Source organism: Gallinula chloropus, assembly GCF_964237585.1.
Source record: "Gallinula chloropus genome assembly, chromosome: 2".
In the NCBI taxonomy this organism is placed as follows: domain Eukaryota; kingdom Metazoa; phylum Chordata; class Aves; order Gruiformes; family Rallidae; genus Gallinula; species Gallinula chloropus.
This window is the reverse complement of record NC_140086.1, coordinates 88,892,724-88,914,859: the sequence shown is the minus strand read 5'-3', so window position 1 is coordinate 88,914,859 and position 22,136 is coordinate 88,892,724. Positions and strand designations below refer to the sequence as shown.

Here is a 22,136-nt window from a genome sequence, read left to right as displayed (position 1 = left end):
GCAAATTAAAAAAAATAGTTATTTGACATGCCATATGGAGATAAGCTCAAGATAATAATATGAGCTGTAGGGTTAACCTTGCTTAAGCTCCAAAGTTAAAAAAAAAATATTGATCTGTGTAGTGACTTCATATATGGGAACACTTTGATTTTGAAAATAGAATCTAAAGCCTAGTCTAAACCACTTCTGTCAATAATCACTACCCACTACATCATATGTTTCAAGTTTTGTGGTACACTAACCCAGAATAGGGAATGACATGTTTAGTTTGCAATGCTTTTATTAGAATAAATAGAAGAACCATCAATTGACATTCACAGGATTATTCACTGGAATGAAGATGGGAAATTGTATTAGTCAGGAAGATGTTGTGTTTTGAGATGCTCCCTATGAACAAGAGACACAACCTTATAGTAAAGGCAGCACAAAGAAGCCCACATGCATCCCTGGAAGAAGATTGCTTTGCTGAAGTGTAGAATTTCAGTTGCAAGTATTCCAGGCATCAATTCAAGGATGGCTGCCCAGAAAGTTCAACAAAAAAAGAACAGGATTATTCTGAAATCTGTGTCTATTTGACAGAGAAAACAGATTCTCAACAGCAGTGGCAAGATTTCTCAAGAAAATCAAAACACTGTCCCTGTCTCTCAAGATATTCAGTGACAATGGGAAATATTCCTAAACTACCTCATGAAATTCTCATTCGGTAATGGATATAAGTACTGAATACAAACTGTGTGAGCAGAAATACCCCTACCAAAAGATCTAAAAGGTCACACACTTCTTCAAGATCATATCCCTAGATATTGAAGGGGTTCCACTTTAAGAAAAAATTGAAGAGATGAGATCATACTATAATACTACTACAGTAAAGAGGGTCTGTTTCTGAGGGAATGCAAGCATGATTCCCTGATGTTTAGGGGGAGCAGTATTTACCAAAGAAGAGAATGATGTTGGTAGGATTGTGTTTGATCAAGAAAAGGAAAGGGTGGTCAGCCTTAAACTCTTCAAACTCAGAGGAGTGTTTCACGTCTCCCACCACACCCGCTGAGCCAGCCATCTCCGTGCCCTCTTCATTGACTTCCATGTATGCCTCGTGGAAGGCCTCAGATATCTTCAGGCTCTCTGCTGAAGAGATGCCAGACAGATTGGCCGAAGGGCTGAACAGGTCAGTCATACCCAAGGCCATTAAGACAGAGGTGAGGTTGTATTTTTCCTCCATCTTCATGCGTGGGAGGTACACTTTCACTCTCTTCTTTTCCATCACATTAGGACTTGTCCACTCCATGAGTTTTTCAAAGCTGATTTTATTCTCAAGCTGGAAAGAGATGGAGGAAATAGAACACCTGAGACAAGTGTGCAATGGTTGTGTTTATACCACTTTTAAACTGTTAAGTGGAGATGGGGTACATGTAGCAATATCCTGTTCTGCAGGGCTACAGTAGCACTACACTCCCTCACCTTAATTTTGTTAGGCAGAGTCCAGGGCTCTCCTCAGAGTCCAATCCCTGCCTGAGAACCTGGTGGGCTTTTGTGTTCCCCTGCCCACGCAGCACAGCTGTGGTGTGAGCAGCTGGCATGTAAATGGACTGCAAAAGGTCTGACAGCAGCCAAATTGCTAACTCTTCCGCTTCCCTTGACAGGGCCATACCTGCTCCAGGCCAGAGATCTCATCAGGCAACAGCACCAACATGCTCAGCTCTCCGCTGGCGTATGGCAGCTCCAGGATCTTCATTTTCTCTGCAGCCACCACTGCCACTTTGAAGGTACTGTTCTGGCACATCATTTGCACGGGTCTGCTTTCTTCCTGCAGAAACAGAGACATGAGATGATATGACCAGGGAGCCATTTTTTCTTGAGGCAGGCAAGTCCACAAGCCCCTTGAAAGGGACAGGATTGATCTTCAAGCTCGTTGCCCTTGAGAAAGAGCTGTGTCTCCGTGTAACCCTCTTGCCTGCTGCTGTGCTCTGGTCAGCCACAGCTCTTGCAAACATAAGCACTGACCCAGAGAGGGACCCAGGTAAATCACCAGACCTGTGACCAGAGCAGGTGTTTTGTGCCCAGACTTTGGGCTGTGCAAGCCAACAGTTGTCCTGGTCAGAGGCTGTGTCCATGCTCACCTACCTCTGTCACATTGAAGGGCACTTCCTGAGTGTGTTGTTCTTTAAATGCCGTCTTCCACATCCCTTTGAAGTAAATGGCATTCACAAGGACCAGCGCACTATCGAGATCAACAGAGCCTGGTTGAAGGATACCTTGGATCTGTCCTTTAAGGAAGAATCAGGGCAGAGAGTGGTAAGATACACCTCCTGGTGCACTCAAATGCCTGCAAGGAAGGGCATGGGGGTGCTGGGGGTGCCACTTTGTAGAGTTTTTTTTTCAGAGCTCTAAGCAACCTGTTTTCTCTTGACCCACTTTTCCTTCACATTATAAGGAGTGGAAAAGAAAGGTATAGATTGTGGTAGGTATGGGAAAATATCTGCTAGCCATTTTTTCATCCTTACCATTTGTTTCTTTCTCAACCCAGGAGTTAATGAGCTGCCTTGCTTCTTCTGAGGCTGTCTTGAAATCAACTTCTTCCAGTCCTGCTTTGTAGAATTTCTTTGCACACTTTAAATACTCCTGTAAGCAGAAGGATTGCAGTTGTCACTCTGATGACATGTATGAATGTTAAGTGAAGCAGAATGGTTAAAAGAGTTTTTACTCCTGTGTTAAACATGTTGGTCACAGCTGCCTTCCTGTAACTGAATCTTCAAGCTGGTCGAGAAAGACTAATTCACATACTTAGATCAGATACTTTTTTTCTTCTAAGTTAAAATTTTACAACATTTTCTTTGTTTTAGCAAAACACTTTCAATTTAATAAACAATTTTAAGGGCAGGCAGTGTTTGTTCCTTTCTCTTTGTGCCCACTCTTCATTTTGAACACTGTGTCCTTACATTCTTAGACTTCAAAAACAAAGCTTCCTTTCGCTGGGAAGATTTGATATTTGGCTTTGAAAGAAATCCAAATTTGACAATTTCGCTCTAATGCCTTCAAGTCATAAAATGTATTTCATTTCCCTTAAAAGTTACATTTCCCATTAGAAGCCATTTTCTAGCAAATGAGTGGTAATCTTGATTCCTACCTGTGACTGTTGCAGCACAGACATATTTCCTGCCATTATATTTTTGCCTGGCCCCCACCTGACAGCCACAGGAAGGCGCAAACTCTTCTAAACTACTTCTCCTCATGGCTCACAGCCACCGCTTCATTAATAGCTGGTGGGCTGCTGGTGGTGGTCCTTCTCTGGGGTAGGGTCAGAGGGTCTTTATGGGGAATCTCGCTGAAGTCATGTCTCAGTGCAACTCACCGGAAGAATGGGGTATGTTTTTTCAATATACAGCCTGTCAGCCATCTTGAGAGAGTACGTAGCATTTGGCATGGTGATGCCTGAGAGAAGATCCTTGAATGAACTGTGGATGTGTTCAGGAGTGCCACACTGAGGTGATGACATGAAAATAAGAGGATACAAGGCATTAGCTTCTTCTGATCTAGGAAATAAAACCCTAAAGGACTGTCCCTATCACTTAAGAGCCAGGCTGCAGTGGAGTCACCTTTGGGACAGCAGGTGTTTTGGTGATGGTGCATTGAATCAAACACCTTGTCCCTCTCAAGGTAAGTCCCCATAAATATGCTTTTTGTAAGAGTGCACTTGTGTTCCTGTCACTGAGGCTTTTGGACTTTTCCCTACCCAGCATTTTTCTGCTATGCATTGGAGTCTCTCAGCTGCTGTATCTGCTTTCCCCCAGCAGCACTTGCCCAGGAAGGCACCCTGATGCCCAAAGTATCCTGCCCCACACCATCACTTGTTCTGGTGCAAGATGTGCAACCTGCTGCCTTTCCCTCCTCTTTAACAAACAAGAGAGTCACACCCTCCTTTCCTGCCTCTACAAGTCTACTTGGTTTGAGAACATCACCATAGTTTTTGACAGGGTCTGTAGCTACCAGGAGAGGCAGAACTGTTCTAGTTTCATTCTGAGGAGAAAATAAGACACAAAGGGAGATCAAGTTATTTCTCTACCTGGGAGTCACTGACATCACCGACTCCTGTAACATTATCAAAGTGAAGAACCTGGAAGAGAAAATACCAGTGGTAGAAATTACAAGCATGGCCAAAAATTATGTGAATTTCAGATTTACACACAATGTTTGTGGTAAAGCTGTTAGCTCAGGAAAAAAAATGTGCTGAGAACATAGGTGGACTAAAAATTTACAAGTGAGCTTGCAACTGGTTTATGCCTTCTGTGGCCTTCTTAGAAACTGTAAATGCCACTCTTCACTTAAATATTTTTTTATAGTGAATGTCTAGAAATTAACTGAGTTACATATTGTGTACTGATGATAACATTCCATCTTCCTGACTTCCTGGGATTTATCTTCTTTATGTATATATATAAACAATCTGATCACATTATCTGGAAGATGTCAAAATTTAGAAAAAAAAAAACCTAAAATTGCTGCCTAGTAATCCATTCTGTTGTTGTCCTTGAGATCTATTTTTCTAAGGCATAAATCACTGCCCCTTACAGTGAAAATACTAAAAATATCTTACGTAAATTTTTTTCTAAATAACTCTTGATCCAGATCTCCATTTTGTGCTTTTGGCTTATTTCTTGTGCATTACAACAGGTGAGAACCTTGTCAGTGGATAATATATTTCAGTGACATTACTTAGAAGGAACAAGCAGAGGTCACTTTACACCCATGTAAGCAACTTACCTTCTCCATCTGAGACTGAGTGTTACCTCTTGCTCCCATATAGACCATGGCCAGGGTTGAAATGATGCTCAGGGGACAATAGAAGATGTTCTCGTTGGCATGGTGGACTTTCAGCTCTTTGAATAAATCAAAACAAAATTCGGCGTTCGCTGCGCTGATGGAGCCCATTGTGGAATCGGTGTTGTCTGAAGTGAAAAGAAAGAATCTGACTTACAATGAAATACATTCATTGTAATGCAAGGAAGTCAGTACACTTGAATCCCTGAACTTGGTGCACAGGCTTTTTGTTTGTCAGCAAACAAATTCCAGTGGCATGGATTTATGTGACAGGAATGCTTTTGGATTCGCGATGCTGGATCGTGACCAGTACCTCAATTTTTTGAGACTCCAAACCAGGTTCTTCACTATAGTCTTTAATACCACTTTTAAGATCAGTTAACAGAGCAGCCCTCTATGATCCAAACTATAGTTAATGCCAGTATACAATGTGCAAGTTTGAAGCAACTGCATAAATTTTGCTAGATTTACTCTAATTTCAGCCTAGTGCAAGCAGAAGCCAGGTTTTTATATCACCTACTTTATCAGAGGTCTCCAATGATAGCAAAATTACCTTCATTTTATTAAGTGGGATAATGAAGGCACACCTATGAAAGCTGCAAATGATTTACCAAATTCATCCAGCTTATGAAGCATCCATAACTAGTATGTTCCACTTATTGTTGACTCAATTATACGCTACTGCTTTTTAAAAAGTAGGTTTTAATTTTTGTTATCACCTTTTCCATAAAATCCACCTTTTAATAAGACAGTGCTTGTTTTGCCTTGTGTTGAATTTGCAGAGATCTTCACATCTTCAGTATTTCAATGTTTATTTCAATGTTTTCTACCCCTTTTTGACATTCTTGTAAAACTTTGCCTGCTGTTTCAGCAACTGACATTTCATCTGACACTGAAGGGAAGGATTTTTTAGTAAGGAAGGCAACAGAGGGTAGAAAATACAGTACTGTAAAGACTAATGCAGCAGCATAGTGTTTAGTACCACTTACAACTTCGCATATGTTGGCACAAGAAGAGAGCCTTTGTTAGGGTGGAATTTCCCCAAGTTCTTGGGGATCTTCAAGCAATGAAAACTTTTTTTTCTTTCTCTCTGTGGCTGCTAGAGAACAAAACCCGGGATACTGTCCCATATGTATCACAGTCACGGATGGAATCAATGAATTGATGTGACAGTCAGCTCTTAATATCGGATAATTTGAACAGCATCTGCCCGTTCCCCTGCTAGAATGGAAGCTCAATCTTTCTCTAAATTGGACCACTTATATAGGAGATATATGGTAGATTTTTCAATTATTTACCAGTTCTGCTAGCTGTTATACTTTAGGCTTTAAGCAAATGCCTTTTTTTTTTCCTTAGAAAATGTAACTATCAAAGATACTAAAGTTAACACAGAGCTGCAATATGCTGGGGTCACCTGAAGATGCTGCATTCCTTAATTTCATTCAGACAATCTCTTTCATAAAACCTGCACATGAGCTTTAGTTACATCCTCTGGAATTTAAACAAATTCACTTTTGTCTTTTAATTCTAAATGAAAAATGAAAGGGATAGAGGAAGAAAGAAGAAATGCTGTCATAAAAAAATATAAATCACCATCTTTTCAATGTGGAAGAGCTAGTAAGCAAAGCTCGAGTTCATACAAATACTTTGACTTTATGCATGGCAAAATGTGGAACTAAAATAATGCCATAAAAATAAACATGTGAAGGTGAGATGAGGTTTCTGAAGAAGGCATCCTTTAATCACTTCTTTCTTCAACTTATACTGAGGGTCATAAACATAAGGTTACATCAATCTTTTTTTTAAGTTTTGCAACGGATAATTTTTCTTTAAATTACAGATTCAAACTTCAATCATAATGAAATAAATGCTTACCTTATCAGGTTCACCTGTGAAGGTAACAGTACAGCTTCTCAGCTGTACTTGGGGCAGACTTGCTGAACTCCTTGAAATATATCTTGTGTAATTTTGTGACACGCCCCACACTGCCCATTCTGTGTTTACCAAATTAAGTGATGGATGGAGCTCAATGTCACACATGCACTTTTACTTGGAGTAAGTCCATTCTTTTAAAAATAAAATAAAATAAAATTAAATAGATAAAATATCTGAATGAAAGGATTTTACCCTAAAATCTCCAGAATGGAAGATTAATTCATCATAGCATGTGAAACCTGGCAGAAAAGGAAGGAGCATACTGAAGTGGGTAAAGCAAAAATAGTGATAAAAACTGTTCACTGGAACTTGAACAGAAGTTATGATTTGGCTATGGCAATAAATAGTGTGGCACAGCTAGTGAAAATAAATCAAAGACATGTAAAATTCAGTCTTGCAGAATGTCTCTCAAGAACTTTGAGTTAATTTCCTCATGATTCCCCTGTAATGAGTATTGAGAGGCCAGATCCCTCTCTGAGTCACCATTTTGTGAACTAAAAAAACTTGGTTAGCTCAACATCCGCAGGAATGCTAGCTATGGTGTGCCCACACATTACTTACTGCAACTTTTCTCTCTCCCGTTGCTGCCTGGAACAGCAGTATCACTAGTCTTTCTTCCCACCAGAATCCCTAGCTCTTGCCAAGGAATGCAGACATTTCTGCTACCTAGAAACTTGAGAAAGAGCACGTCCTTCAAATGTTAGTTGCCAAACGCAATAATAATGAAATAGATTATTCTGTAAAACCTGTATGTAATTTCCCAGTGCCACTTAGAGCCTGCATTGTAAAAGACCACAGACATAGAATTTCACAGAGCACAGCTTTTCATCCTAGAGCAATCTGTCTAGCTCAGTGAGCTCAGACATAGTCACAGTCTTCCACAACAGTGGAATAAAACCATCAGTGAGCATATTATGGGAATACAAATCAATTTCAAAAGCGATATTCAGAGCATCTGTATAGAGAAGAATCTGTACAGAGCTGAAGAAAATTGTGCTGGGGAAAGAGGTTGACCAGAGAAGAAAGACAAGGCTTCTGTTGCTTTTTAAATTCAGACATCAGGATATTTTGACATCAGTCCGATACAAAAAGGATCTGAACTTGCTAAAATTTTAAAGGGTGGTTTAGGGGGAGTTGTTCTTTTCTCTTCTCCACAGGTCACAGCACCAGATTCAAAATTGCCTTTAGTACACACAGAGACCATTCTTACAGATCCTCCACAAGTAACTTCATGGAACATCAGGTAAACAAACCAGCTGAAGAAACATTCATGGTCTGCAGGACAGTCATAATATACAATAGGAAGCATAAAACACTCACATAATTTCTTTGAAATAAAAGAACAAACTGGCAATAAAAGAAACTACTTTGACCTCTCCAAGCGCCATGTGATTTTACAACAGAAATCCAAAGTCAATAGACAAAATGCCTCTGAAATTGTCTAGAACAAACTATGCTTCTGGTGGACTCCTTAACCCCTTCAGATGTCTATGCAAAGTGGAAAGACTCTGAATCACCCATACCTGCCTCCCTAATACAGGCCTTAGTAGTCCCTAGTAGATGCTAGTACAATCATAGCAGTGAAGACCTCAGCCCAGACTGGTGCACTTAGATGTGACCAGTAAGTTACATGGCAGGGTTAATAGGCAGGGTGGTCTGCCACAGGCATCGCTACCCAGCAATGGTGCTTCTGAGGAAAGTTGTTAGACCAAACCTAAATTGGTCACCACTGTTGTGAGGCCTGTTTGGTGGGAAGTGGTATCACCACGACAGTGGAAAGACAAGTGAAATGTGTGAATGTGTCTGTTCACAGTGAATACCTTTAATGTCACAACTTGGGGTGCTCCCAAAACTGCAGGCTCCTGCAGCTGCTGCCCCTTCTGCCTTTCTGGCTTAAGGCTGCTTTGTTTCTGTTCAAACAAGCTTTAGCCCTCACAGCCGTGGTCCATTGTTGTATACTTTACAGCTCAGAAGTCAAAGAATTAGCTAATATATTTTATCCTGTCACTTCTGATTTTTGAGTATGCCTTGAATCTTTTTCCTTGACAATCAAATTCTCTGGCAGTGCACTCCAGCTCACTGTATACGAACCACCTTGGCATTTGTGCACCATCTACCTACATCATGTTTGGATCATCATAGACAGGCTGTAACTTACCAGCTACAAAGATGTCCAGTGAGCCAGTATAGAGATTTCATAGCAGCCAATTCACTGCATTAATGTTGTTAGCAATGGCACAGTTTTCAAAACACTTCTGAGTTGAAGAAATTCATTAATGAAACACATTTTTTGTTTTGCAGTAGAGAAAGGGCAGTACGCTTCTCCAGAAGCATGTTAATGCCCAAACCAGGTTACTGGGTTTGTTGGCATTTCTATTTTCTATTGGTCAAATGAATAATTAATATAAAGCAACCTGCAGAAGCAACAAAATCATTCCACAAGTAAAAATCTTGATCACGATCACCCATCAGTGCAGATTAGCAAGAGTGTAAGAGGCACTGCATAGTCTACTGAGTGACTTTAGATCTCTCAAGGAGTCTAGTGAAATTAAGCAAACCTCCTGTACCTGAAACGCTTCCTGGGATAAAAATAATGGATTGTCCTGTCCAGCACAGCTGTGTAATGCAGCAGTAACACAAAAGGATGTGTTCTGCCACATGTCCTTGTTTCAACAATGCTTGTCCCAAGAAAGAGGTCAAGTAAAGCTCTGCTGTCCTTTGCTCTGTTAGGCATTTCATTGTGGAGCTGTCCCTAAACCAACAGACTCTTGGACATTTGAGCCTTTCCAAAAGGATACAAAGCCCAGGTCAGCTCACAGACCAAAGCTTCATGCAATCATAAGAACCCATGCAGAACTCAAAATTTTGTTCTCATCCACACTGCTGCTCTTTTGCCAGTAGGAAGGAACATGTTCATTGTTTCATGTTTGTCTTGCTGAGAGTGACTGCCAGTGATTGTTTAGCTAGGTGCCATTGCAGACCTTGGTGCTGTAGCTATCAATGATGGTGTCTCTCTCAGTTGTATCATGGGACTGTATTTTCCCCAGTGCAAAGAAAATTAGGTCTCTGGTCAAGCTCAGACAGGAGCTCATAGCCCACCTGGCACCTTTATGCAGCAGCACTGTGGCATTTGGAAGACACAGATGTTGTTGCCAGTAGTGTTGCCTTGATCATTCACACACTGCAACAAGGATGTGTGTACATCAGTGTTGTCAGAGTGGCGTGCTCTAGTGAAGGCATCTTCAGAAGGATTCTATGATGACTTTGGTCACAAATCTTTCACACTTACTGCATTTTTTTAGCAGTGCACACAATGTCTAGGATCTGCTACATGAGATCTGGGTCAGTGTGCGCAGCAGTCTCTTTATCAGGAAACAGAGCATACTTGAATTCCCTTATTCATCCCTCAAGCCCCAATAACCAGGGTGTGGCTGCGGAGGGTCCTGCCTCGCTGGGTCCCAAGGAGGCAGCATGGCAACCAGGCCCTTACACCCAGCATACACATGGTACGGGACAGGTGGCCACTGGCATTGGCACAACTAGTTTACTGGCTGTGCCCTATGGGAGCTTTGTTAGCAGGTGCCTTCCCACAGAGGAGACTGCTCATGGCAGCCAGTGACTAGCACTGCTCATGTCACTATGCCTGTCATTTTACCTCGCACCGCTCACTGGAAGGCGGTGTGAGGTAAAGTTAACAGCACGACAGTTACCTCGGCACATGGTCCCAGGAAACAGCACTTTTCTTTTGCACAAAATAGGACAAACTAATGTCTGTTTCAACACAGACATTCCTCCTTTCTCTAGTGGCCTACTGAGATTGTCTCCTGCAGGAAAAACCTGCTGCAGAAAAGGAGAAAAGGAGAAGTGTTGCTGCACAAAGCTCCATCCCATCATGTTGGCTTTGCAGAAAAGAATTGGTGTCCTGGCAGATGTCAAGTTGACTGTGAGACAGAAATGTGTCCTTCAGATGGAGACAGCAGGATTATCGCACATTAACGTGCAAAGAAAGTGCTGTGGTGCAGATGAGGCACTTGGAATGGGTGTGTTTGGCAAGTCCCATAGAGGAGTACTGTTTCTGTGTTGTACCAGGGATGACATCTCTTCCTATTGGAAGGCCCCTGGACCTCACTTTGTGTTTTCTGGAGGTGTGTTAGTTGCAGCAAGATGTGCAGAAGGTTTCAGAGTTTGTCCTTCTCCCCATGTGTTACCTGCCAAGCCTTCTGTCTGGTGCTGCACTGGAGTCTGTCAGAGAAACGGGGTCGCAGTTCTTCAGAAAATAAAAAAGCCAGAAGCATTTGGAAGGGTACGACAAAAATGCTAGTAGCAACAAGGAGGTTTTCAAGGTTTATTCTTTTTTGTCTTTTATTCCAATAAAATCTTTTGGAGCACTTTAATACTGTTAAAAGTTTGGACTTTTTTTTTTTAAGGAAATATCCTCAGCTGTCTATTGGCATGACAGCCAGAGCCATGCCTGGGAAAGAAAAAAACATGAAGGTGAAAGTGCAGAGGTGCTCAGGCAGAGCATGGGGTCTAGCTGTGCTCCTGAAGCACCTGCACCTCTCCACTGTGTGCTTACCTGGTGGGTGAGAGCACAGAGAGGCTGAACCCCCTTTCATGGGAAATAATTCTCCACTGCCCTTTAAATATTGTGCCTCCTACCTGGTCTGTGGTGGCTGTGGCCAGGTCCCAGCATTGGTACTGTGCCGGTTTGGTCTGATATTGTTGAATTTGCACTTTTTGCTGTCTCCTGTTTTCCCTTCTTGGAAAGGGGAAGCTTTGTACTTGCTTGTAAGCCTCACGGCTCTTTTGCTTTCTTCCCATTCCTTCATTTTGACCTTTTTTTTTTGTCATTCAGGAAACTGCACTGATCACTGAGGCATATCTTTGTACTTCAAGCACTTTCCAGTTTAATAATCATAGGAAGGCTAGTTTGCAACTGTAAACCTTTTCGAGTCTTATTGTTTAAGTGCACAGGCTTTTAAATTTAACAGACTGGATCAACTGCTTCTGGCTACAGGCGCTGCAAAAGATGAATAAACTGCTTATGATAAAATTTGAGATGTGGAAATTTTCCTTTCCTTGGAACTGTTTATGTCACTGCTTTCATTTCTAAAGAATAAAGACTAAAACATATTTGGTAAAATTGCTATTTTTGCCACTGAAAAATATCTGAGTTTATATCACAGATGTCATAGAATCACAGAATGGTCTGAGTTGGAAAGGACCCCAAGGATCATAGAGTTCCAGCTCCCCCACCACAGGCAGGGCCACCAACATCCAGGCCTGGATCTACACAAGGGTGCCCAGGGCTCCATCCAACCTGGCATTGAACACCTCCAGGGATGGGGCATCCATCACCTCTATGGGCAGACTGTGCCAGCACCTTATCACCTTCTCTGTAAAGAACTTCCCCCTAATATCTAATCTAAACATTCCTTCCTTTAGCTTCAATCCATTCCCCCTTGTCCTGTCACTGTCTACCCTTTTAAAAAGTTGAATCCCCTCCTGCCTATAAGCTCCCTTCAGGTACTGGAAGGCTGCAATGAGGTTCCCCCTGCAGCTTTCTCTTCTCCAGGCTGAACAAGCCCAGCTCCCTCAGCCTCTCTTCGTAGGGGAGGTGCTCCAGCCCTCTAATCATCTTCATGACCCTCCTCTGAACCCTCTCCAACAGTTCTACATCTTTCTTGTATTGTGGGCCCCAGATCTGGACACAGGACTCCAGATGGGGCCTCACAAGGGCAGAGTAGAGAGGGACAATCACCTCCCTGTCCCTGCTGGCCACCCCTCTTCTGATGGAGCCCAGGACACCACTGGCCTTCCGAGCTGCAAGAGCACACTGCTGGCTCATGTTAAGTTAATCATGCACCAGAATCCTCAGGTCCTTCTCAGCAGGGCTACTTTCAAGGAGCTCTTCTCCCAGTCTGTATATATATCTGGGATTCCTTTGGCCCAGATGCAAGACCTTACACTTTGCTGTGTCAAACCTCATTAGGTTCCCCCGGGCCCACCTTTCAGGCCTGCCAAGATCCCTCTGGATGGCTTCCTTTCCTTCTGTTGTGTCAACCACACCACTCAGCTTGGTGTCATCCGAATATCCAGTTAATGTGGATATCAGACCTGTAGCACCAGCTGCTTCCCCCTACATAGCTGCTTTTATAATACCACACTACATGCTAATGTGGAAATAGCCAGTATTAAAGAGTTCCTCCTCTCAAGATTCCCAGGGGGGAGATGCTTTGCCTAATAGTTGCTGATCTACTTATTTTTTCTTATAACTTTTGAATTACATGATTTTCAGATTATTTCACCATCTAAAATGGCAGAGCTGCTGGAATAGTTATTTGAAATATTTACCAGAATAATTGTCAGTGCATCTTTAATACCCATTGGGATTGTATTGGAAAATACATTAGAATAAATTAGTATCCCATTGGGTTATTTCTTGGTACTCTGTAATGCAGAGAGGAATCAAACTCCGAATGTGTGAATTTATGTGCTTCACAAATTCCTAGGAAATTTCACATCTACATACTTTATTCAATCTAAAAATAGGATTTTATTCTAAATCCCATTTTACTCACAAGTTACCAATGTAGTGATATTTTTAAGGGTTTGTGGTCAAGAAAATTAACCTTCTCAGGACAAGCATTTCTGATTTTCTTTTATTATATTAACAAAACAATAATTTCTATGCATCAAAATCAATAATGTATGATTAGAATGAAAACAGGAAATAATATTCAGCCAATATATCCATATTTTCAGATAGCAATGGACACAGGCAGAAAAAGACAGAGAATCTTAGGAATTTCATGTACTGTTAAAAAAAAAAAGAGTTGTAGCTTTGGACTGTCATCAGAACAAAGAACCCAGCTGCATTCATGGAAGAAAAATGCACATGAGTTTTGAAGGACTTTCAAGGGCCTAACTGAAATTTACTTGGAAAGTAAGCTCAACAGAGACAGGTATTATTTTGAAGATGTGGGTTATTTGGGTTTTTGTGTGTGTGTGGCGGTTTTGTTGTTTGTTTGGGGTTTTTTTTTTAACAAAACTCCTATGGAGAAATCAGATGCTTTCATACCACTTGCAGAATTTTTCACCAAAATCAACATGTTCTCAAATTTGAAGTGTCTTCCAATATTGTACACAAGAATTCTCTTTTGCATGGTAGTTCTCACTGAGTTCTGGATCATCCAGATACCCATGCTTCGGACACTGAATCTACAATTTGTGAGAAGGTATAACTACATCTACACAATGTTACATCTCTTTGTGCTCTCTGAAGTAGAAAGGACTTTGGAGAACCTCTGCAAGAAATACAGAATTAGGTGAGGAACTCATGGTGAAAGGACAACTCTGTTGATAGTAGACACGTACACCATTTCCCAACAACTAAATAAAAAACTTTAAAACTTACATAGCCACCAGTAAATAACCTGCAGAGAAGAATCTTATCCATGAGCTTCTCCGTCAGATTGGAGAACTCAAAGCCTGTTTTTCAGGAACGCAACATGGATTTGGCAGCAGGATGCTGCCAGGGAATGGGATGAGCACAGTCCATGGCTTTCTATATGATGGACTCCCAAAAATCTGGAGTCATACCGGTAACCTGTTCAAGTGAAAATTACTTTTCCCCTTCCTGGTGAGTAGGTGCCTCTATTCTCTGTTGGCTCAGTCATTTGTTCATATCAAACAATCCTGAATCCAATGAGTAGGGAAAGGAGGAAACATGCTTGCTGGTATTTCCTCACTTGCAGGTATGTCTGTTATGGAAGAACCCTAAATGAGCATTTCTTAGATTAAGCTTTCCACCTGGAGAAAATACTGAAGAGAAGAGATCGTACTATAACACTACAGTAATGGGGGTCTGTTTCTGAGGGGAATGCAAGCATGATTTCCAGCTCTCCCACTCTTTAGGGGGAACAGTATCTACCAAAGAAGAGGATGCTGTTGGTAGGATTGTGTTTGATCAAGAAAAGGAAAGGGTGGTCAGCCTTAAACTCTTCAAACTCAGAGGAGTATCTGATGCTTCCCACCACACCCGCTGAGCCAGCCATCTCCGTGCCCTTTTCATTGACTTCCATGTATGCCTCGTGGAAGGCCTCAGATATCTTCAGGCTCTCCACTGAAGAGATGCCAGACAGATTGGCCGAAGGGCTGAACAGGTCAGTCATACCCAAGGCCATTAAGACAGAGGTGAGGTTGTATTTTTCCTCCATCTTCATGCGTGGGAGGTACACTTTCAATCTCTTCTTTTCCATCACATTAGGACTTGTCCACTCCAAGAGTTTTTCAAAGCTGATTTTGTTCTCAAGCTGCAAAGAGATGGAGGAAATAAAATGTCTGGGATGCAAATACAATTTCTTCCTACCATTTATTTTAATAAAGACTATAATAAAACCACGGAACCAGAATGCTTCCTGAAGTGCACCCTATCAACATTTTTCTTGGAGTTTATTATTTGCCTCTCCAGTACTGCCTGTGTCACCATCATTAAGCAGTTCCTTATGATACATCCCCTTCTTTCCAGCTAATATTGCCTCATGAGACACAACCCAACTGTTTCGCAAGACAGTAAATTAGTCAGCTTGTGAAAGAGATAGCAAAAGAAAGGCCAGGAAAATTTACTGACAGTTGAGAGTTCCTAAGAAACACACACTCTTCTACGTTTTTAATAACTCTCTGATAATTTTTTTAATTGCTGAAAATTGAATAATGGATTATATAATGCAGGTTGCTTCACCTCTCCCTTTCTTGAGTATGGACAGGTAATTTGATATCATCTTGGTAACTTTAAATGATTGACATTGGAATTCTGATTTTTCTGGTACTTCTTTCAGAAGTCCTGCACAAAGATAATCCCATCCATCTGATTGAAGCAAATTCAAGTTTTGAGTTTTGTTTCTCCCATTTGCCATTAGCATCCTTCATTGGTTTACTTCTTTAGCTTCATTTTCATCCCAGACAAAAGATTCATTTAATTTTGCTGACTCAGTAGATTATATTTTTATTCTTGCCTCACTGGACACTGTTCACATTTTTTTGCTTTAAATGACTAGATTTCATAAATGTTGCAAAAACTGACTCAACCTGACTTAAAGAAGTTTTGATGTTTTCTTTTACTTTCAATGCTGTTCCATCATCTGTCTTTGTACGTTCATGGATTCTTTCTGCTGTTGATATTCATGCTATTTCACCCTAGTCTTGGAGTTTTCTTTGTTTCATGTGTAATTCCCAAATATCTTCCATGCATTTCCTTTCCATCACTATTTAAGACTCTCTGAAGTCTTAACTGTTATTAAACAGTTAGTTTAGCTTGATGGGTTTCACTATTTCAAATTCAAGAAAATAAACCCCTTTGTTTCTCAATCCATTATGACATAATCAGAGGATTTTTTTTGAACCAGAACATTTATGATATTTAGTGAGAATTTTGTTTAAAAAATAAATTAGTGATTCCTGCAAAGAATGCCTAACTGTTTTAGCAGCTGAAATTACCTCTCGATGAAAAACTTCCTATGCATACATCCTCTTCTGCAGGGCTACAGTAGCACTATACTCCTATTACCTTCATTTTGTGGTGTGAGCAGCTGGCACTTAAATGGACTGCAAAAGGTCTGACAGCAGTCAAATCCCACTGAAGCACTAACTCTTCCGCTTCCCTTGACAGGGCCATACCTGCTCCAGGCCAGAGATCTCATCAGGCAACAGCACCAACATGCTCAGCTCTCCGCTGGCATATGGCAGCTCCAGGATCTTCATTTTCTCTGCAGCCACCACTGCCACTTTGAAGGTACTGTTCTGACACATCATTTGCACAGGTCTGCTTTCTTCCTGCAGAAACAGAGACATGAGATGATATGACCAGGGAACCATTTTTTCTTGAGGCAGGCAAGTCTAGAAGCCCCTTGAAAGGGACAGGATTGATCTTCAAGCTTGTTGCCCTTGAGAAAGAGCTGTGTCTCCGTGTAACCCTCTTGCCTGCTGCTGTGCTCTGGTCAGACACAGCTCTTGCAAACATAGGCATTGACCCAGAGAGGGACCCAGCTAAATCACCAGACCTGTGACCAGAGCAGGTTTTGTGTTTAGCACCCAGACTTCGGGCTGCCAGTCAACAGCCTGAGTTCCAGAAGCTGTACCTTTGTCACACTGAAGGGAAATTCCCGAGTGTGTTCTTCTTTAAATGCCGTCTTCCACATCCCTTTGAAGTAAATGGCATTCACAAGGACCAGCACAGTGTTCAGATCAACAGAGCCTGGTTGAAGGATACCTTGGATCTGTCCTTTAAGGAATAATAAGGGCAGAGAGTGGCAAGTTTAATAGTAATCGCTCATTTTTGAGGTCAATTGACCTGCTATTGCTTGACTTGACTCCCTCTTCTTCAAAGGTCTGCATGTAGAAGTCAAGTTCATGAGGATGATCTAATACAGAATGATTGGCACCTGGCCAGACAGTTCTGCAAGGAGGTTCAAGAGTAGTAGAAATCTCTGGTAATATTTCTAACCAGTGGTTGGAAAAAAATTATATGGGAAAGAAGGTACAGGAGAGAGGGAAGCAGTGATATAGATCTGTTTCTCACTATGCTTCTTTCTCACATTTCACATTTGGTTTTTGTCCCACCTCAGTGCAAGGAGTATGCTTTAAAATCTTGTCTGGCCTTACCATTTGTCTGATTCTCCACCCAGGAATTAATTTGCTGTCTGGCTTGATCTGATGCTGTTTTGAAGTTGACCATTTCCAGACCTACTCTATACAGTTTCTTCACACACTTTAAGTAGATCTGTAAAGACAGCAATTGTAGCCACTCAAGGAGCAATTTTTTTTAAAAACAATATGGAAATGAAATAAATTATGGACAAAATATTTTTTATAGTGATGCCATGGTCAGGCAGTTCTCATTACTTAATTTCTGGAATAATCTGCTAAAACTGGGCAGAAAAGGTTGCTAAGATCCATGACATATTCAGATCTGACTTTTTTATTACTTGACCAGTGTGGTGGTTCAGCCCCAAACAGTGGCTGAGCACCTCACACCTATCCCTCCCTGAGGAGAAGCAGGCAGAGCCTGTTTTATGCCCAGGTTGGGATAAGGACAGGTTACTGACAAAAAAACAGCATGAAAGAGGAACAGTAACAGCTCCCGGCAAACTGCACTCACACCCAGTGGTAATGTGGAGTACCTTACCAACTGATGATAATACTGAGCACTGCACCAACACAAGGACCAACCCAACACCCCTGCCACACTCAGACTGGCCTGGAGGCACCCAGAAACACCCCTCCCAGAGCAGCCCCTTTTACAAGGGAGTGATGTTTGGTGGTGTGGAAACAGCCAGGGCTGCCTCAGCTCACCTGGGCTGACTCAGCTCACCTGGGCTGGCTGCTTGGGGAGGCTGACTCTGGCCTGGCCAGAACCAGGACAACCAGTTAAGAGTATATATTTGAAACATATAATTATATAATTATACACACACATATACAAAAATATCTTATTTAAGAAAACCTGATCCAAAAACCCTGCTTTGGGTTCATTTCAGGGTGTTTTATTATCATCATGTTCACCCCCTTTTTTTGTTTTTTTAAGGGGAAAAAAAGACATTTTTCCTTCTTTTTCCCCTTAAAAAAACTTTAATTTAGAATATATACATATTTTGTTTTGAAAATGTTAATTGAAAGATCTTGACACTTTCAAAAGTTGTTTCTGGGGTAAGGTTTTCAAAAGAAGAAATGTGCTGAAGTCAAATCATTTCCTAAAAAATCCCAACAAGCCACCTCCCAAAATAAAGACCTTGGGAGATCAATTCAGTATTACATTACTGAATAGTTTTGTTTATTATTCCATTCATTGTTTCAAAGGACCATCTTTTTGCCAGGAATTGCTTTTCATTCAGGCTATTGTCAGGGCTGTGGCAAAGGGAAAAGCGGTGGAAGCCCACACCAGTGGACCCCATTCGATTGACAGATCACCTTCTCCAGCCAGTCCTCCTGGATTACAGGTTTATATAGGGTTTAGAAAGATACTAGTCTGATGTACAACTCACCGGTAGGATCTGACTTGTCTTTTCAGCATACAGCCTGTTGGCAACGTGGAGTGAATAGTTGGCTTTTGGTGCAGTGATATCAGAGAGAAGTTCTTTAAACAGTATGTGGATATTCACAGACTTGCCACACTGAGTTGTTGATAAGAAGATAAAACGTTATACACGTTAGCTTACTTTACTAGGAAGATCATTATTTATAAGGTACAAATAACATGGGAAAACACAGGGTGTTTGGACATTTGCACATTACATTACACACATATTTAAATTCTAAAGGCTCCCTGGGAGGGAAGTTCAACGTAAGCAACGAATGATGTACAATTAGCCCATAGCATATGAGGACACTCATTCTAGGTGATAACAAACAGAAAACCTCAGTGAGGAGTCCGAAACCGGACAGCTCAGGAGTGAGGTGACAAAAAGAAAACTTCAAGTGACAATGACTGCAATTGGCAAGTTGTCATAGTTATAGAGCCTCTAATTTCCAGCTTCTATTTGAACTTTCATGACAGCTTTCTGCCGAAGCTGCAGATGGGAGGAGAGTGCTAGAGGACAGAGGAGTCTGGAAGTGTTTTTCATAATAGAGTGAAGAAATGGATCAACTCTCTAATGCCCCTAGAATAGTGTTCCAGGTGACAAAGTCTAACAACACGTAAAAAAAAAAAGCATCCTCATTTTATGAGAGGGAGAATTGTGTTAAGCTGCTCTTTCTAAACTCTAGATCAGCCACTAAATTCTCTAGTTGATATAACCTTCATTTTTCTTCACTAAAAAAAGAAGAAAAAAAAGAGAAAAAGGTTTTCTTGGTCTTTGCAAGTCCCACCTTGTGCTTATGGATCCCAAGTGGATGGGGACAGGTCAAGGAGCATGAGCTTGTGTTGTCTTTACAGGGGCAGCCAGTTAACGTGGAGGAAAGCACACAGGTGGCAGGTACTGGAACCCCTCACAGTGCTCCTGGGGTAGCAGTGGGAACTGGGAAAGTCCCTATAGCTTTTGGAATAGTGCAGTTGATTTCCAGCCTTAGAGCCTTCTGATCTCTTTTCTGACATATCATCTTCCTGTCCCACTTTGGAGTCTCTCAGCTGCAGGTCTGCCTGCTGTACCCTGGTTCCAGATGCTGAGTAGCTTTGAAGTGCTGTCCCCCAGCAGCACTTACAGCATGAAGTTTCTCATATACACAAGAAGGCAGCCTGGTGCCCAAAGCATCCTATCCTGTCTTGTCACTTGTTCTGGTGCAACAAGTGCATCCTGTCTTCTTCTACTGCTTTTTTAAAACTTATATCTCTTAAATTACTAGCAAAGGTTTGGCAAAGTGTTGAACCCACTTGAAGCACAGTCAGAACAGTCTATTCTAAGGTGAAAAACATAAAAGAGAAATAAATGTACCTTAGATTTCTGTACCTTGGTCTGAATAGTTCCTCCAAGCCCCGCAATCTTGTCAAAGTGAAGAACCTGCAATTGACAGTAGCAATAGAATAAATTAATTGCATTAAGTCACTGAGAGTTACTGATGTTTTTGTTGAAACTATAGGTCTGGACTAACCAGGTCTGAATAGCACATAGATCAACTAAGAAGTTTCATGTGAGCTTTAAATCAGTTTCTTCTACTGCATGTGACACACTGAAAGTTTATGACTATGATCCTTAGCTTAGATCCCTTCTTTCCCAGTTAATGGTATTAGTCTGTAAATTATCTACAACCTTACTGTATTGTATTTACAACTGTGACTCCTCTTTTGTGAATGTTTCATCTTTTGTATATTACAAGTTAACCTTTCCACCTGGAAGGTATCAGGTCTGTGAGATAATATAAGCTGAAGCAAGGCTGCTCTTTCTTTATGGAAACCAAAGGCTGTTCTTGCCCTTCATGGGGAAAACCAATGGTAAGTGAAACCTCAGCACCAGATCCAAACCCTATGGTTTGGAATGCCATGCATTTTCTAAGCAGGCTTGAATCCGGTGCCAAACATGACTCTGGCTTTCTCTCCTCAACTACAGAAAGTACCCAAAGATGTAAATGGATAATCTGTTCCTGTGTTGAATGGAATCAAAATGAGTTTGTAACCACTCATGTAACTTACCTTCTCCATCTGATACTCAGTGTTACCTCTTGCTCCCAGATAAACCATGGCCAAGGCTGCAATGATGCTCAGTGGGGAATAGAAGATGTTGTCATTGGCATGGTGGACTTTCATCTCTTTGAATACATCAAAAGAAAATTCTGCATTTGCTGCACTGATGGAGCCCATTATGAAATCAGTGTGGTCTACAAACAGAAATGCAATTTCATAGTGGTGATATGAAGCACTTGTTTCAAACAATCCCATCAGTAGCCCAGAAACTGCTAGTTTATTGCTGTCTTTGTGATGCTGAACCAATGAATGATGTGAAGCCTACAAATTCTGTGATCATTAGAAATATTGTAACTCCCAACCTGTTTATCTCTGAATTCGTGTTTGTTTTCTTTCAGCAAGAGACTTGTTTATCATCAAGACATTAAAAAGAAGAAACCAACACCTAAACAGAACCTTTGGACAGAAACCAGGCTAGAACCATCAAGATGATGAGCTGGTATTGCTTTTTGATGAGCTAAAATTGCCTTTTAGGCAATAGATAATTACATCCATCCTTCCATATGATAAATAAAACATTGAATGGATGAGGTTCCTTATAGCCATCCAGAGGACTCTCAATGATGTTTGAGACAATGGAAACTTCATATTTTGTTTCTTCTGCGGCTACTCTGGACTGTGCTCTGGATCTTTAAATCAAATGTAGTCAACTCACTATACTCTTAGTGTACTTCTTACTGTTGCTTAGTACAACCAGCCACAAACTTGGAGGTTGCTTTCCTGTAGTTTATAGGAAAATTGGGAGTAAGTTGCTCTGTAAATCCAGCCAGTTACTTAGAAGCTGGGCTATGAATTTAGGAGTGTTCTTTCATGTAGTCCAATTTCAGACATTTAGGTCACTGCTGATGTTGTTGTTGGGGTTTTTTTGCTTTGTTTCAGGTTTTTTGAGAATAAAGCACAAGCCTATATATCATAAATGTAGGATTTGGTAGCACAGCTTAAAACAATATAGAGCTGCACCCAATCAGTTGGGTATAAGTCCTGTACGTGCAAATGAATGTGCCATGTTAAGGATATTCATTGAAGCCTACAGTCCTTCTCTCTTTTGAATCTGAGACCAAGAAGGCTGCATATCTAAAAGAGTTAAAGTTGGAGGAAGAAGACCAAGAAGGCTGTATCTCTAAAAGAGTTAAAGTTGGAGGAACAACAGCATATCCATAGTTTGGAGCAGATGTGGTTGATTATGTGACCTGAGAGGCATCTGGCACTTACG

General features: G+C 41.2%; 1 protein-coding gene across 1 annotated transcript; it reads right to left on the bottom strand.

Annotated features, from left to right (window-relative positions):
* Nucleotides 1–913: 913 nt before the first annotated feature.
* Nucleotides 914–21,040, bottom strand: LOC311189195 (ovalbumin-related protein X-like; the record flags this gene model as incomplete). Its single annotated transcript, XM_084260799.1, has 7 exons — nucleotides 914–1,315; nucleotides 1,649–1,804; nucleotides 2,122–2,264; nucleotides 2,502–2,619; nucleotides 18,792–18,920; nucleotides 20,193–20,243; nucleotides 20,873–21,040. The coding sequence occupies 7 exons, from the start codon at nucleotides 21,038–21,040 to the stop codon at nucleotides 914–916; spliced, it is 1,167 nt and encodes a 388-aa protein (XP_084116925.1).
* Between the last annotated feature and the right edge of the window lie 1,096 nt (nucleotides 21,041–22,136).